This window comes from Chroicocephalus ridibundus, chromosome 3 (genome assembly GCF_963924245.1).
Source record: "Chroicocephalus ridibundus chromosome 3, bChrRid1.1, whole genome shotgun sequence".
Taxonomy (NCBI): domain Eukaryota; kingdom Metazoa; phylum Chordata; class Aves; order Charadriiformes; family Laridae; genus Chroicocephalus; species Chroicocephalus ridibundus.
The window spans coordinates 62,466,533-62,485,297 of NC_086286.1; the positions used below are offsets into that span (position 1 = coordinate 62,466,533).

Consider the following 18,765-nt stretch of genomic DNA (forward strand, 5'->3'; position numbering starts at 1 on the left):
TAGCTTACCTCAGAGGGATCTTGTTACTTTGTAACTGTTACACATCGCAGAATGTCTGTGTCAAATTATAAATTAACACTTGCCTATATTAACAAATATTTTTATGTCAGAATTATTTTCTCAACTGGTACTAAAATTTATTTTGAGCACTGTAAACATGCATCAGATCCAACTTATTGTCAGTGAATGTCACCACAGAATCTGGAATACAGTTGGCTCTCTAGCACTTCACTTTGGTACTCAATTAAAATACAAAATCACTAACGTTCTAGTGTTAATGGACTTACCACTTGTTTATTGTGAAAGAATAGATTCCAAACATGGTCTGCAAGCTTTGTGTGTGCATGCATAATTTTTGTTAAAACAAAAGTTTCTATAAAGGTTTAACTTAGTGGTTTTTGGGGGGTGGGCGTTGCCAAGATTTTGCTTTCCGTCATCTTAATCTTTACTTGTAAGAATTGATGACCAGCCTGTCAAACTTCACCCACAGCAGAATGAAGTCTGACAGGCAACATCATATCTACTTATGCCATGCAGACAAGATACATGCAAACAAGCGTAGGTAATAAATATTTAGTACCCACGTCACATACCCATCAGAAACTAAAACTGCTTCCCTGTGCGTCCCAAGAGTTCATGCTATCATTCCTCACGCATGCCAAAGGCTGTTGTCATGTTCGTCCTGAGCACAGTTCTGCCTCTGGAGTGACAGCTTTACATCCTCTCCCCCTGCTCCCTGCAAACTGACAGGAATCCTATTTAGCTGCATTAAGAACAAATGAGCTGGGTTGGGAAGGATCCAAATCCAGTCTCAGTCTGAAGCAGTTGGACCAACCGGTGTGTTTTATTAAAATAACGTCTGCAAGATTCCTCTTTTCTGTGTACTGTAAGGTGAAAGTTAGCCCTACTGAACAGCAGGTTAAAAAAAAAGTGCTTGTATCATACAAACTATTGACACAGAGTCTTCTTCATAAATCCCAGCCAGTAGGTCACTTCTCAAATCACTAGAGTACAACTGTCCTTCCCCAGTGGAAGGTGGTTTACACCATCCACCTTTGTTATTCACTGGCTAGTCAGCCAAGAAACAAACAAAAATCACAATCTATGAATAATACGAACATAGCTATGTCAGGTAAAAGGACGAACATGACAGTAATTTTATTTTTTTTTTTTATAAGAGATTAAAGAGTTTTTCCACACCTATCCATGGCTTCCAGTAAGGCTTAGTCCTAAACCAGGATTTCAGATTATTCTGACCAGGATATTTCAAGAAAGCACTCTGTAATTAGCAAATGGCTAATAAGGCAGTGAGAGATTATTCACACACAACTTTTTACATCCATGCTTTGTAAATTACGTATTTTCTCCCCCATCTGCAGAAGGGTCTTCCAGTATACATTTTTATATGCAGTGATAGATCACCTCCTACGGGTGAAACACACCCAGGGAGACTAAAGATTTAGCAGTTCTTAAAAAGGATTGAGTGCATTTCTGGTTTACAGAAACTGCAAAATAAGTTAACCTAAGCACTCCTTTTTTGGAGGGGAAAAAAAAAAGTAGGAATTTAAACTAACTTTAATGTTATGGTGGTAAAACATCGATTACTTATTACCATAAAGATAAGCTTTTTTTTACTCCCATTTCACAGGGGGTAGCTGATACTCAGATAAGTCCTTCACTGCACTGCATTTTAAGAAATATTGCCTCTATTGGAAATAGATAGCAACAATAATCTGTTTTGATTATGCTCTTCAGTGTTCAAAAGCGCACCTGCTCCGATGACTGCTCAAAGCTTCGTGTTAGGCAGTTAGCTCCTCAAGGGAATTGTTTTTTTTAACCGGCGGAATAGTGGCAGATTTTAAAATAAAATAAGTAAAAAAAAAAAACAAAAACAAAAACAAACACCAAAACACTAGAAAATCGAGGGTGTCGAGGAAAAAAGAAGGAGGGATGAAATAGACTGACAAGTTTGTTCAATTAAAAAAAAAAAAAGATACAGAAAGAAAAAACAGGTTTTGATAATGACTGCTAGAGACCACTGCGGAGAACTGCATTAAGAACCCCTGGCACTTAGTCTTTACATCACAAAGCAAGGGGGGGAAAAAAAGTTTCTCCTACGTTTGCAGACACATGGACACTTCCCGTAGATAAATTGCACAGGCCATGCAAATACTACGTGGAAGCCGGTGCAGTTTTGCCATCCCTCGCTAAGCGGGAGGGCGATAAAAATCTCTTCTTGTATGAGTTGCTCGGGAGGGCTGTGTGTTCCGAGATCGGGAGCGCCGCAGAAGAAATCCACCCTTTGATCCCCGGCAGGCGCCTTCCCGGGTCCCACCGCTCCTTCCCGCCCTCCCCGCGGCGGCAGGGCCCTCGCACCTCCAGCCCACCCCGGGCGCCGCCGTCCCTCCGCCCGCTCGGTGCAGCTCTGGAGCCGCTCCGGAGGGCTCACGCTTAAACAAGCCGCGGCGGAGCCTTGGGCGCGGAGGCGGCGGGACCCCGGGAAAAGCCCTCACCGCCCCACCGGGGAGACGACCGCCCCGTCAGGCGCCCGGGCAGACCTCAACGGCCAGCGCCGGGCGGGCCCCGGCACGGTCCCACAGAGCGTCCTCTCCCCTCCCAGCCCCATGCCCCGCTTACCGGCTTCGGCATTTTGAGGGCTGCTGGTGCTTCTCCTGCTCCTCAGGCAAACGTTCACGCAGCGGCTGCCTCGCCTCAGCCGAGCGCCCTGTGAGGAGGAGGTGGGAGAGGGAGGAGGAGGAAGGAGCCGCTCCCGGCCACGGCGGCAGCACAGCCCGCGAGTGCGTCGCCGGCCGCCCGGCGGCGGTTAAGTACGCAGGTGGGGCCGCCGCGGTGACTCACCGCCGCCGGCCATTACCCGCCGCTCCCCCCCTGGCGCTTTCCGAGCGCGGCACCGGCCTCGCCCAGCTCCGCCGGGCACCCCGGCCGGCCTCGCCGTCCCCCGGGGCGCGAGGGGGGCACACTCGGGTTCAGCCTCCAGGCCCCGCGGAGTGAGAGGCGCGAACCGCCAGGCAACAGGTGCCGGTGGGCGGGGGCGGCGCCCGGTAACGCGGCGGACACAGCCGAGCGGCGGCGGGGCCTCCTTGGGTCGCCTCTCCTCAGTGTGTCCTCCCCCCGCGGTGAGACCCTCACGCCCACCGCCCTGCCCAGCGCAACATGGCCGCCGGGGCCAGCGCGCCCCCGCACCTGCCCCTGCCGCCGCCGCCAGCCGGGCAGGGCCCCGCCCGGTGCGGCGGGGACGGCGCTTGCCAAGGCGGAGGATGGCTCGGGGAACGGTGTCCGGCACCGGGGAAGGAGAGGAGTCTGAGGGGGCTCACCCTGCCGCCAGCCCCGGGACGGCGGAATGGGTTACCGGCGTTTCTTGTGATGAGGGGCACCGGCGTGTCTTCCGTCTGTAATAGTCGGTGTTGTTTCTTGCAGTTCAAAGCTGGGAGATAAAATTACTTAATCAAACACAGGATTGTTTTGTGTATTAAAGCACATTTGCAGCTACAGCAGCAAGAGAGAAAAGTTTGAAAATCCATTTAAACTCAGAAACTAGAAAGAAAAGAGTATATTCATCTGGCCCCGACCTTTCATCAGGACCAAAAAAGATCATGCAAGTAGCCTAACAATTTATAGGGATACAAAGATGACAAAGTCTGTGTCTCTGCCCCTTGTTCCTTCTCCCTCTTCATTCACGAACACACTGCTGCAGCTAAAGTGTCCGCCAGCTCCGTAGGAGCTGCTGGCCTCCCACAGCATCTCCTCGCTTGGCTGGTCGTAACAGCACATTGTATTTACATAGTCATGGGCAACGGCCTGTAGGACGCAGCTCTTCCGCTGTGCCGGCAATGGCATGCAGCTGAGCTGTGGGATTAAAGAAATCGCACAGCCTGCACCCACGCTGCTGCCTGCAACAGCCCCGCTTCAAGCAGCGCCTGGCTCTTGGGTCAGAAACGGCATAGGACAGGAACTGGGAGGCACAGAACAAGGCAAATAACAACCCAGTAAATGGAAAATACAGGGCAGTGGAGAGCCTGGTAAACATCAAGGGATGGTAACAAAAAGGACAGCCCTAACAACACAGTTCCTGCATAGGAGAAGATCCAAATGGTGTCTTCCCCCACAGAGTCCACTTGGCAACAATTGATAGTGCCACATTAAAATCGAAGAATCGTTATTGTGTCAGGTCTGTGGAGAAAGCCAAGTCAGAGGCTGAGAGAATTCACGGTTATGTTCCTTTCCTGTTGCATGATCCCTGGGGATTAGAGGAGGCTTTACTGTCAAAATGGAGCCCTGGGGGTGGCAGCCGGCAAGAGCAGGTGAATAGTCTAAGCTGAACAGATTCTAAGCAAAGGGCCATGGCATCAAACATCTTTGGGAAACAGATGTGGCCTCTGTTTTCAGATGAAACAATTCCACTGAGATTTGCTTGGATCAGGTTAATTTAACAAAATATGATTTGTGAGGAGGCTTTCTATGCTCTTCTGTTAAGCAATAAGTTTATGTTGGGATTTGTGCCTTATTCAGTAGGATAATACTGGAGATGGACCAGACCAGATTATCACAGTGTTTTGGGTAGGCTGCCAAGCACACGGAACGACTGTTTCAAGTAAGCAGTGCTGTAAGAACCCAGCTTTTGCAGCTCTCACTCAGAAGCCTAAGTGGCGTTCATGGATTTTTTTTGGGGGTGGAAAAGGATAGAGGTGAGATATTTTCATTCCTTAGTCTTAAAATCCAGATTTTGGTTGTGATTGGAAAAAGAAAAGCCAAACAAAGTACATGTGTCTGCATACCCAAGATAGGGTATTGCACAGATCTAATGGGAAGCTCATTTCCATCCTGGGAGATTTCCATTCCCAAAATCCTTTCCTGTCCATAGCTCAACATGGGTTTAGAGACGTCACCCTGGGGCTCCATGTTTGAGTGATTCCACGTCAGAACGATGCCTCATTTAATAAATCATAATCTCTTCAATGTCTTGAATCAGTCAGGTGAGTATTTGTTTCCCTATGTTAGTTATATACGCAAGCTTAAACCCCTTTTTATTTTTACACTTACCATTGCTACCTAACCACACAGACCTAGAGGCAAAAGGAATTTCGGTGACTAATAATTAAGTGTGGCAACATACAATCTTTAGGTTCCTGTTTGCCACAGCACATAACCTTGTGCCATTCTCCCACAATCACCTGCAATACATGGGGAAAGGTAGATACCTCAATGGTATCCATAACTACCAGCTTACTCAATGCCGCTCCACCCAAAACCAACCACCATGAACATGCTGAGCTTACACATGCAGAATTGTCTTCAGTGGAAGGAACCAGAACAACTGCCAGCTTGGAGCATAAGTTAGAGACCCTTTGCCTCCTTCTTGGGCTTTTGCCTTCTTCTAGGTGCATTTTCAAACCTCGGCTCCAGAGCGTGGTGCCTTATTAGATACTCAGTTAGGTGGGGGTAGCAGGGTGTCTTTGTTGCAGTAAGAAAGTCTCTTCTATAGCTGGGTCCCTGAGCTCTTTATGTTTCTCTCCCCACCTCCCCCTCGAATGGATAAGACAGTATATAATTCCTCCCTTTTATACAGAAGCCCACTCATCCTTTGCAGACGCAGTACAACTAGTTGAGCTCCCCTCTCCTCCAGAGGGGGGATGAAAGCCTTCAGTACCCTGCCTTTCTTTAGAGTGTCCCGATAGTCAGCATATTGAATTTTTGGAGCATGGACATCGTGTAATACTGAGAAGCATCATCTGTGAATGCTTACAGACTGAAACTCCTTTGGAGCCATCGGAGCGGGCATGAAATGGGTGCAAAGAAATCAACCCCCATCAAGACAGCCTGGGGCAGAAGTACAAATGTAGAAGCCAGGGAAATTTTCACATGAAAAATCTATGGAACTTGGTTACTTCTAGATTTAGGCGTTAACTAAACAATAGAGCTTTTATAGCCACCCTAACTACAGCATCTTCAGTCAGACCTCACAAATAAGCGTAAGACTGAAATCAAAATGAAGCCTTTAAATTACAGGATTAAGATCTGCTCTGATCCAGCACTTATTCTTAACCTGCTTTATTAAGAGGATAGCATTACTAGCAATTTACAGGAATTACTAAGGCAGAGGAGGTGATGAAAGGATCTCAATTGCTCAGCAGGTCAGTAGCAGAACCTAGTTTCTGTTTTCTTCTCTGTAACAGTTCCTGTACCTTACTGACCCCTAACCAAACTGTGCGTTGTCATCCTCATCAAGCCTGCCATCCGTGTTTTAAAGAGAAGACCCATTTATTTTTCCTGGTCTACTTTAATCTGTAATAACATTCCAACTTGATGTGAAACATTTATGAATTCCAAGTATTTGCCATAATTTGCTCAAGCAAATCCTATCACTATAAAGTGGCTTTTGCTTAACAGGCTCAGTGCCAGCCAGTTTTTAGTCACTGTAAAACTTCCTAAACTGGATCATCCCGGAACTGGGAAACATGGAACCCTGTGCCCTAAAACCGCCATTCGTGGTCACTCACACAAAATGAACAGTCTCAACAAGAGGCAGCCTTGAACTCCTTGTTTCTCCATATAGAAAGCTTCACCCAGGTTTAGGATTTTTGGCAAGGCATAGCTGGAAGAGTTTTGCAGCATCTCTGCTGGTTCGTTTGCCATTTTACTCTGGGGCTTTTTTACTAACTGGAAATCTATAGTAGCTAAGTCTGTCCTATTAACAGCTCACAGACTGTGCATTTAGTATAGCAGTTAAAAGAAAGGACATTCAGTATAGAGATTAAAAGAAAGGATGCCACATTCTGCACCATGTTGTACAGATTTAACGAGATTTGCCCTCATCGAGGACAGTCAAGAGGGTGATTTTCTTTGTCAATTGAAAGAACTGTAGGAGGAAAAAGAACCACATGGTTTTATTGACAATAGCTTCTTTTTCATTGTGCGTGACTGAATAGGCAGTTTATTCCCCATTGCAGTTTCTGAAATTTTGGCATGATAATTCCTGAAATGTCAGACTTCAGGAAGAGTGGCCAAGGACCTGCAGAGTTCTATTTCTGTCTGCACTGAGAGCTGCCTTCCCACTACCCACACTGAGCTTATTGAAAACCTGATGAATTCAGGTCAGAGTTGACCAGGATCTATTTGACAAAGCAGTGTTGACATTCTCTGAGTTTCTTTTGAAGGGGATATACAAGTGCAAAGCTTGTGCCTCATTTTCCGTTGTTCCTAAATGAGAAGCTGCTGCCAAGTTCAGTTAATGGTTTTTTTTCCAGTAAGCGTGGATTCCCACAAGTTACTTCGTACTAGCAAATGGTTAGGTGGTTTCAGGCCTGCAAATAAATCTCATTATATGATCCAGTGGTTACATGCTGGAAGGCCCTTATTTTTGCATTAATTTTATTTTCCAGCTGCACCCCCAAGCGTTGCTTGGGATTACCTGACCCTTTGATTGATCATCACGGAGCCCTACGGGGACATGCTAGGTTATGAAGAAATGTATATATAATGAAGTTCATGAAGGATTATTTTAAAATGTGGTAAGAAGGAAAAAGAAGCAGACAAGACTTCAAGCTTTTATCTGGTTTGTTCTTACCCATCATCAAAAGAGAGAAAAGCTCAAAGGAAGATTATGTTTCTTCTCCTCAGCAAAAATTCTGAAAATTTCCAAAGCCAGTTTGCTTTTGGCTCCCATTAGAATTGTCTTAGTAATAACTCTGGTAACACATTCTTTGCTTGTCTTCCATGGGAAACTTTCACAGGGAGTGATGCAAAGTGTGCAATAAAATCTTTTTGTGGACTGAAACAAAACATAATGTGGCATTTACATTTGGAGTATGCTGAGACTGAGAAATTATTTACAATGGATGGGGAAGGCAAGACATAGTGATAGGTAAAATATAGATAAAATATTAGTCAAAGTAAAGGCAGGTTTAAACACGCATGTGATCAGGGAAGGAAAATCTATGGTAATCATCTGTGTAACTGAAATCCACAATGAACTATTGATCTTACCAACAAAAATAAACAAATAGAAAAAGCACTAAGTTTTCTGAATCTATTGAATGAGAACAATCATGTCACAAAACATTGTTTAAAAATGTGTAAAATGACAAATGAAGTTCATGACATACTGAATTTGTGGAGATTATACTACACATGTAAATCCAGCCATGTTTGTTGAAGACTCAAAGCAAATGGAAACTAGGGGCAACGCAGCTTTTACGTCTCAAAATGAAATAATGATCTTAATGCATATGATAAGAAAGGAAAGAGGAAGGGAGTTCCCTTGGTTAAGTAATCTCTATTCCACCTTGATATCTTCCTTTGTGTGTTTTTTATTTGGAGTCTGATTAAAAGCAGAGCTGAGTACCATATACTGCAAATGCCCCCTGCAAGCCTGAACTCTTTCTACCAGGACCAGCTCTTTTAGTTTTGTTTTTGTTTTTAACATCAGACTAGAGATGTATAAGTACAGTGTTGACAAAAAAAAGCAGGTCAAATAATTGTAACTAACTTAATTCATGTGCTTCACAAATGGAGCACAGATGTGTGCTTAGAGCAGGTGTGAGCAGTAAGGAAGGTGGAGGCAAAATAAATGCCCATTGGTTGATAGAGGGAAAAATAATTCATCAGTCTATGTTCAGGAGTTTTTTTTTACTCCAGGTTGTTTTACAATTATGTATGCTGCTGACATTTATATCACTCTCACGGTGGGAATGAGGCTATAAGACTTCAAAAATACAAATAATAAGCAATTTCAAATTAACTAAGAGTGCCAAAATTTAGACTTTTAGGGCTAAAATAAGATTGTAGAGTTCAATGTACAATTAATGGACATAGAGTACCTTTTCTTTTCCTGTGATATGATGCTGACTCACACCTTTTAAGATCAGAAAGGCCATGTTATTTGACTTTCAGCGTAAACTAAGCTGTTGGGTTTCGCCTGGTGAGTCTCAAATCAAGCCTGTAACATTAGAAAGGCCTTAAATCCCAGTCTCAAGACTGAATGACAGTGATTCTACCTCCTGTCCAGTTCTCTCCATAGACAAGTGCTCTTTCAGTATGAGTTGTGAAAGTTGTTTGCGTTGACTGGCACTTGTATTTCTCATTCAATTTCAGAAGATGCACTATCTAGAATGCAATTTCCAGTTAAATACTGAGACAAGATAAAACATTTAGCATGACTCTTACCTCCACTAAGTAATAGAATTTGAGCATTACTCTCCAGCTATCAAAATAAATGACTGTTTTCTCTTATTTTTCCCTAATTGAAACAGAAAAAATTGCTTGATGCAGAGGTTACTAGATAAAGTTCAGAAGGTCCCAAATATCACTCTAGCCTATTTTTCCACTCAGTACTGTCTCTTTCAGATTATCTTCCTGTATTTTGCCTAGCCTCATTTAAGTGCTCTACACAACAAGGCCTCCCCGCCTTTGAACATTACAGATGAGGTTTATTTTGCAGCATAAGGCTGGTTAGCTTTAACAGCTGCATCCAACAACAAGAGAAACAGAAAATACATAATATTGGTGCTGCTGTTTATTGCTAGTCATACATTAGCCCTCCTACTCTGCATCACTTCCCTCTGCTGTAGACAAGAACATTTCCAAGTGCCACGAGGAGCTAAAGTTGTGTCTGCTCCACTCAGGCTGCAGCTGCCCAGCGGCAGTGCAGGCTGCACAGGGAACTCCCAGCACCGAGCTAGAAGCGAATATACAATAGAGACTTCTCTCGCAGATAAAGGAGGGTAATTTTGACCTTAATATATCAGGAGTAAGACACTAAGCTGGAGTCTGAAGTACAAGAATCCACCTATCTCCTGGGAAATCCTGTTTGCTCTGTGATAACACAATAATGCTGAAAACAGGCAGCCACTAATAAAGACGCAAGACCAAACACAAGGCAGGTATAAGCAGGGTGACATTGCTAAACAAAGCAGAACACTGCCTACTTTCACCAGACTTTAATTTTAACTCTGATATTTTGCAAGAGTTTAGCTGGAACTGTACCGCAATCAAATATTCATTCATGAGAAAAAGCTATTTGTGTTTCATAGCGAACAGCTCATACACAATTTACAAATGGCTACATATATCCTTAATTAGTTTTCAACAACCCCGCTAAACACTGAGGGCAAACTAAATCCATTTTATGTGAAGGCTGCAGATACACAGTCACCTTATCTAATCAGCCCCAGCTGCCTTAAAGTCAGTAACTCAGAAACAAAGAGGCTACCAAACCAGATAACTTCTGTGAGGCCTCGCTGGAGGAGAAGGGGATCGGGTTGATTACTGCTCACCTGCCACACTCAGGCATGCAGGCAACCTGAAACAAAGGGAGTTTTCAGTGCTTCCCAGTGACACACCTAGTTTGTGAAGTAATTACCTCTGACGCATGACACTAAAGATAAACACTGAGTCTTGTAGCATGTTGGCTAGCAACTCAAAACACGTTGGAAAATAATATCATTACGCTACCTTTAAAATAGCAGGTGGATTTCACCTGTTTGCAGCAGGTAACTCAGGACCTAGGTACTAATTGAGTACCACTTCAGCCTTCAAAATAGAGGTGAAGTGCTGCCTCAGAGGTAACCAGGATTTCACGCAGACTTGGTTTGCTCCTAGGCAGAACACGGCTCGGCATTTCACTTACTAATAAGCTGATTAGCTTTTAAAGGTGACATGATGAATTGTTTGGTCTCTTTTAATAAAAGGCAAATGTAAGATGAGGGGGAAAAGCTATGTGGTTGCATGTAACATATAACCTTATGATCACCTTCTCATCTGCATGACCTCTCAGCAATTCCTAGCAAGCCCTTTGGAGCCAGATTTGTTGGCCCACTGCTCTGTTTTGACCTTCAGGTGCTTACAGTGTGGGAGGAGAAGGGTGAGGTGCTGCTGGACTCCAGAAGCAGGGTGTTGTGTCCCTCCACCTGGTATCAGTTGAGGGTGAGGATCTGGTGACTCCGGAGCTGATGGCTCATGAGCTAATTGTTTAATTATCTTGCAGTGGTAAAAACATTGTTGTTGCAGCAATCGGGCATGAAGTAGAGTTTCTGTATCCTAGATTTTGTCTGGTTTTCCCAACTATGTCATTTGGCCTTACGGACTTTGCTTTGGGTGGTTTAGCATGAACATATGTCCATTAGAGACCTTCATAGACTTGCCTTGGATTATCTCCAAAGCCATGCTTAGCTCTATGCTGGATCTGAGAGAGACCAGGAGCACAAGAGCTGGAGACACCTTGTAGAGATGGCTGAACCATGTTGTCCCTAAAGCATGCTACGCTGTTACGTGTGGCATTTTCCTATGAGCAAGCGGGCTGCCCTGTGTTGTTCTCCCTGACCATGGGCTGCCCACCAGGGCAGATGGAAAGTGAGGTGAAAGTACAACATCAGCTATGGCCTTTCGCAGAGTTCAGTTTTAAGGCCAAATCCTGTTAGCGCTTGGGATATTGTTACAACAAGGGCTTCACAGTAGGCCATACTGGCTAACACGGGCCTGTTTCTGACACAGTGTGTTGAAGAGCAGTCACCTCAGGCATGGCCTCAGTTCAGTCTCTAGGTGCTCTGGGCCTAGGGCCACGAGTGGCTTCTTGTCTACCTTCCATGGGGAAACTGGTCTCTGTGAAAGCCTGCGAGAAATGCTCGGCCCACTCCATGCAGACATGGCAGGCCAGGCCTGCGGGGCAGTTTCTCTGCCCAGCCCTCCATGGCTGCTCTGCCAGGCAGGACAGCGGCACAGAGTGGGAAAACGGAGAGTCCTGGCTGTTGGCCTAACTTCCCTTCACCTGCCTGACGCAGTAGGCCAGGAACACGCCAAAAGGGCCTTAGAGACGACAACAAAACAGGGTGTGTATGTGCAGCTGATTCATGGGGTGGAGGAACAGCTGGATGTGCTTGCAAGGAAAGCCACCGGTCTCATAGGCGGGGACCCTCCACGATGCAGATGTGGCTCAGGGGCATCCTGGAGATCTGTGCCTAAGGTGCTCCCAGAAAGCAATGTGGACAGGACTAACAAAAGCAAAAAAACCTACCCTCTAGCAATACAGCATTTTTTCCAATTGTGTTCAAATTGATGGGAACTCTCCTCATCCCTTCAGGAGGCTGTCCCATAAGCGAGCAATGTCACAGCAAGGAATAATTTTCTACCAAGTTATCTTTCCTGGTATCTAAATGTGCTCCTTCCCTGCATTGCTCTCAGTACCCTCCACCCCTGTCGCCTGAAATAACTGCTCAGTCATCACTGTAGTGGGTTTAGCTGTGCTGTACGGATCCAGAGAGATAAGAAACAATATTCTCTAGATAACAGCGCAGACTTGCACAAAGTTCTCTCTTGTCTCAGAGTTCAGTCTGCACCCTTATTTGAAAAAAAAAAAAAAAGGAATGTAACAAAACCCTCCACTTTACAGGAATTACCTTAAAATGCAGCATGCAATATCATGAGTGCAGCGCTAAGGACTTTTGAAATAGTGGTGGTGTTTCAACTAAGATTTCTTTGCAAAGAAATGTGCATGTGATTCATGGGGCGGAGTAACGGCTGGACATGCTTGCAAAGAAACTCACCATTTTCCTCATGGTTGCCAATGTGTAGTATTTGAAACGATCTCTTTTTCTGTGCTTCAAGCAGCAATTAAGTATTGTGTTTCAAATGCCACGACACAGCAACTGGTGAGTAAAGAATGACTTAAATAAGAAGTACGAAAAAGTTTTGTTTGCTTTTGCAGGTGTTAAATTTCAGCAGGACAATCTTAACTCAAACAAAGCCCTAAACAAAAGTTACTGGAATTCCTGACTGACAACCTGAGTTTCATGTTAGACCAGGCAGATAATCAAAATTATCTCTCCTGGATGTAAAATCTTTAACCACTGATTTTTACCATGGTTGTAAAACTCTGAGTTTGAGTTTTTTCACTTCAGGTATAAAATTTTTGTTTAAATTTTTAATACATGGGAAAAACAATCGCAGCAACTACACGTGTCTAAATTATTTATTTCTGTAATGAGTATACTTTGAAAAAAAAACCCCAAACCAGTAAAACTTGCACTGGGAAGTACATTGCAGGATTGAAATGTGAATTTTTGTTATTTTCTTGCTCTTCTGGTAACCTGGTTATTCCTCCCTTGAGGAGAAATGCAATGCTATGTATCCAGTACCCAGATGGATTCAAACTCACATCCTGTAAGCCACCTCAGAACATTTGGAAAAAGGTAACTGAATCATGTTTAGACCCAGTAATTAATTCTGTGGAACCCATTTACAGGAAACACAGGTGCAGTGAAACCCTGCTTGCAGAGAAGAGAATGAAAGCTGCAAATTCTTTCAATGCAAACTACTGATGCTTGTAAGTAAGCCCCTTCCCACAGGACTCAAGCTTGTAATCCTGCCCTGATGTCAAAGTCCTTCAGAGTCAAGATGGTGGGACCAGGCCTGTAACCGAGGGGTTTAGTGGAGAAAATTCCATGACTTCACTACGACAGGCTCCCATTGTAATTCTTAATTGGTTACTTTAGATTACTCTCTCAGCCAACCCTTGTTAATGTGAAATGATAACCTTGAACTGTGTTCATGGTTTAAGCATTACCAAAAGACCTGCACGCAGCATACAGGGACAAAGTCAGAAATTCTTTTGCGCTTGTGTGGGGTCAGAATCAGGCTGATTCTGTCAGCCTGATCACAGGATCGCAGTAATCCAGCTGTTTATGGGCCTTATCAGACATTAGATTAAGAGTTTGTGCGTGCCAGTCTGGAAATGGATCTTACCAGCCTCATTCTGCTACTTTTAGCCACAGTGCTATTACTGGATTTATAGAATTGTAGAATCATAGAGTGGTTTGGGTTGGAAGGGACCTTAAAGATCATCGAGTTCCAACCCCTCTGCAATGGGCAGGGACACCTCCCACTAGACCAGGCTGCTCAAAGCCCCATCCAGCCTGGCCTGGAACACTTCCAGGGATGGGGCACTGACAGCTTCCCTGGGTAGCCTGTTCCAGTGTCTCACCAGCCCCAGAGTAAAGAATTTCTTCCTAATATCTAATCTAAACCACCCTTCTTTCAGTTTAAAACCATTACCCCTCATCCTATCGCTACACTCCCTCATAGAGTCCCTCTCCATCTCTCCTACAGAATTTGCTCTGCTCAGCAGTTCCTTTTGTATCTTCCAACCCAAAGCTGCTTTTTCAATACTTGTTTACCCAATGCCTCCTCTTTCACAGCCTCTCAACGATGCCCTTCAAGCCACCCCATGGTTCAGCTCCTCTTTGAGCCCTCCTCACCCCTCATCCCAGCTGGGGAGGCAGCTGCACCCAGGTGAGGAGGGAGAGAGAGGAGAGCCCGGTGGAGCGAGGAGCGGATCGATCCCTGTCGTCCCCAGGAAGGAAGGAAGGTGCAGCTCATCCTGAATTTGCCTGAAACACTCTCTCATCAAAGGCCAGCCGGCAAGCAGGAAGAAGGTTTATCAGGTGAAGGTTCCTTGGAGTTGCCCATCCAGGCCCTACAACAAAGGCCGAGCCTTATGGGATTAAGAGTTTTGTTCTGTGCAATATGGTTAATAAAAAAACTGCGTATAAACAGGGTGAGCTGGCTCCAGGTGTTCTGGGCTGGGAACAGGCTGCTCTGGGATGCACAAGGACCTTCACTGGAGCACATGTACAGGGCAGCTACAGCAGCCAGTAAATGTTATATTATCCTAACAGTGTAATGAGTTGGTTTCACTATTCTTCATGTCTTTTTTTCATTAATTATTAATATCCAGTTAGCATGGCAGTGAGCAGAATGTACCCACAGGTCTATCCATAAAGGAATTAATTTACTGCCTCCTTTACAATGGTTCTGTGTAAACACTTGAGTCACATTAAGTACTGCATTTTTATGGGAGTAGTGGCAAATTCAGGTGAGCAAACACAACACATTGGAGAAAACCAAGCACTTTTGATCCAGTCCCAGCCCGCGCCGCTACCAGCCTGTGACAGTGTGAAAATAAATCAATGTTGTTAATGAAAAAATCGAGGAACTGAAAATGATCCCAACATGCTCTTTAAAAATCAATGTTTCGGTTATTTCCACAGGACTTCTGCTTCATGCAGAATGAACACAGCATTAGAGAGGCCCTGCCCTTACTCCAAAACTCTCATGGATTTCAGTCAGTCGGGATCAGGCCCGGGATGGGTACCTGAAACCAAAAGGGTGAGAAAGGAAGCCCAAGGGATTGATTACTTCCCAGCATCTGAGTAATTTGTTAAAAGCACCTTAAAATACTCTTTAAAAATTAGAATTATTTATAAATATACAATTGTACAACCCCTGTATTGTCCTGTTACATCTGCCTCTGTAGAAGAGGCAGATTTTCCTCTATTCTTGTTCCCTAAATCACAAAGCAGGTTTCAAACGTCATTACTGCATCGTTTCTTTCTCTGCAGATGTAACACTGTTTCCAGCAGTGCAGTTTCACTGATGAATGGCAAATGGAACTGACCCAGATGGAGACTGGGATCTGCAAGACCCTCCTCAGATTTGCATTGTTTCCTTGCAGGTATCCAAACTGTTCGCCAGGACCCTGTGGCAAGGCATGTACCTCTTTGTGAGGCTACTGACTGGTTCATTCTTGAAACCAAGCATCCTCCATAATTCAGTGAAATGACAATATTTTTTAACCCCATATGTATACTTGCGAGTCTTGCTGAACTGGAGCCTGAATAAAGCATGAACCCAGCAGGCATTCCTGTACATGCTCAAGGATAATAGTTGACTAATCTGTAGGGGGAGAGGTGATGGACAACTTCTAGTGACTGATCTTCAGTAAAACTAATTTTCATCCTTAACATTTTTAGAATCATTTCAGTATGGTGTCTGTACATCGTCAGTCACTGTGGCACACATACTGCCCTGTTCTCTTGTAGACACAGGAGCTTCAAATTTTTACTCTCTACCCTCCCACATTCCGGTGCAATTCCTTTCCCTAACGAGCATGCACACAAAATGACCTCTGTGTTCCCTTCTGCAAAATTGTGCACTGTTTCCCTGAACTCTGGAGCTCACATTTTCACGATAAAAGGTGCAATTATTTTCCTGTGCAGCAACATTTGCAACAAGACTGTTTGTGCAAACAGATTTTCAGCCTCTCATTAGGTTGACAAGAATATGGGCAGCCTGGTAAGCGATCTTTTGCATGTGGCAAATTCATTTTATTTAAGCACCCCTTTACATTAGTCTTTTAAAAGAGCCTTCTGAATGCAAAGGCAGACACTACTGCTCAGTCTACCCTTCCCTGCGCATTACAAATTGTTTATTAATGAGGCCGTCTGAATCTGATTTTATGCAATCTATCATGAAAATGTGTTAACAAAGGTGACCTAAAATTAGCATCTTTTATAACTATAACATAATTCCCAAACTTTCCTCAATTACAAGCTGTTCCTTAATGGTTACAGTTCATTATTTGTCATTCTGGGGTCTCAGAAAGCTCTGAGCAGTGCACTAGGCATTGGCATGGCAGGCACTGGCAAGGCAGAAACTGGATCTATGTAATTCTTAAACACTACTCTCAAATCTCTTTTTCCCCCCAACAGATGAGATTCAGCGAGTGCAAAACTTTGCTGACATTCTTTGATGATGCCTTTGATTTGTGGTGGTGGCAAAACTGCTTGTCCCAATACAATTACAACATTTAATTGATAAAACCCACACAAATCAACACCTCCACTAACAATGCAGTTTCACTGTTTTAATGTTGGGGAATTACTTGCATTTTGCTTTTGGCACAGGTTCTGATTTAATTCCCAGTTAAGTCAATGACACCCTGGAGAATCTCTCGCTTTGCTTCAGTGACAGGGGATAATCCCAGCAGCCACAGTTTATTCTCCAAATATTAGTAGAAGTGCTTTGCTTATCAGGCAGTTGATATTGTTAGCTCAAAGGTAATAAAATCTTTGCATCCAAATATGAGCTTTCATGGGATCTTAGTTGACAGATGGATTTATCAATTGATAACACAGTCTTGGATTTCTTCTTAAATTTTGGTTAATTGAAGCATTTGGGAAGAAGTTTCCAAAACCACTCATTGAGGAACAATACTGAAATTATGTTGCCTGGTCAGGACCCTTACTGTCAGTGAACTTTGACTTTCCAATCATTGTAAACTGGCTTTAAATTAAGACTATTCTAAAACCAGAATCTAGTTTTATTTTTATTTGGCTAAAGTGACTGAAGACACATGACATGGTCCGAGCCAACCAGCTATGAGGCAGATCTATACTAAAACTGCAGACTTCACTTTCTGCTCCCTCCTTAACTTTTTCCCCTGTAAAGACAATTTAGCAGCGGGCTTATAAAAAATTCCATGAATCTTTATGGCCTGAGGGCATGGCCTGGAATACAGTGAAATTCTTGAAAAGACTCATAGGTTTCAATGGACTTGTAATCAAGCTCTGAACGTGAGAGGCAAGAGACTCCTCAATTTCCTTTTCTAGATAGTGGTGGAACACTATCAATGTTGGAACACTAACAGTGACGGAAGCGCCCAGCTCTGTGAAACATTGTGTAAAATTTTATAGTACGCTGTTGTATACAGCTTGACAGTGGTTCAGCTGTGACAGCGGTTCAGCTGTGACAGCAGGGGAACCCCTATAGTATAGAATAGGGTAATTCCTGAGTAAACCGCCTTCTGAAAGAAGATTTTCTTTTAATGAATTAATGGGCAGCAGATGCTGGGAGGAATGTGTTTCTTTGTCTTTCTTTCAACAGTGCTTCATATGTAGAGTAAATACATGGAAAGCATGATACACCTCTAAATATATGTATAAGACATATACCCAGGATTGCTCTTTAGAAATTAAGAAGCACTACCAGGTGACCAGTAGCATAATCTTTAGTTTAAACAATTCAATGCTTTTGAGAATAATTTTTAATCCATAAAATAAACAGGTTCTGAAAGCCTACAACAGAAGTTGGACAAAGTGAAAGAGCTTCTGCAAAGTTTGTGTATTGCACTCCACTTGCCAAAAATGTGGTCTGTCTCAGGAAATGGCATTAACTAAGCCAAAGTCCAAATTATTAATATTTTACTACAGGTGTTATCAGGCAAAACTGTAAAAAGTGCTTCTTCACCATCTTTGTGCTTAGCATGTGATAGGCCTATCACCTGGTGGAAACTGTCCAGGAGTCTTTTGGCCCAGGCTCCAGATTAAGGTAGATCTTGCCTGCGCAGACAAATTCCTGTGGGAGAGGAAGGGTTTACACAAATGAGTACTTCAGGGACACACTGATACGTTGTTGCATTTCCAACTTGTCTAACTGCCCGAAGAGGCACTGGCTGTAGAAAACTGGGGATTCCCCATGACACCCATCTCCACATGGCTTTACTTCTGCACCCTCCTGAGAGCTACGGCCAAGAATTCCAGGGATCATGATTCTTGCAAGACTTAAGGGAGGCAATTAGCACTGCTTGTTCAGTCTCGTGCTACGTTTGCCAAGCTAATACTTGCAGTTGCACCTTTCTCAAAGTGCTTAGTTGAACAGAGTTTGGTGAACTGGAGAAACATCCACGCCCATGTAAGAATACAACTATATCTTGACACCACTTACTGTTGAGCTCTTTGACCACATGAAATGGCAATCTGGTCTTTCATCTTCCCCAGGAGAGTTTTCAGACTGTAATCTCAGGTACATACCAACGTACCAGCAGACCTGCTGGAGAAGTGAGGGACTGCAGCTGCTAAAAGCGTACAACCCAGCCATAATCACAAACTGTTTCTATAAACAGAGTATGAAAGTCAC

At 43.9% G+C, this 18,765-nt stretch overlaps 1 protein-coding gene across 1 annotated transcript in view; it reads right to left on the reverse strand.

Moving 5' to 3' along the window:
• The window catches only part of EZR (ezrin), a 37,860-nt gene extending 34,671 nt beyond the window's left edge, over window positions 1–3,189 (reverse strand). The window contains exon 1 of the mRNA XM_063329418.1: window positions 2,638–3,189. Coding sequence (XP_063185488.1) covers window positions 2,638–2,649 — 12 coding nt within the window. The 5' untranslated portion in view covers window positions 2,650–3,189. The remainder of the gene's footprint in view (window positions 1–2,637) is intronic.
• Between the last annotated feature and the right edge of the window lie 15,576 nt (window positions 3,190–18,765).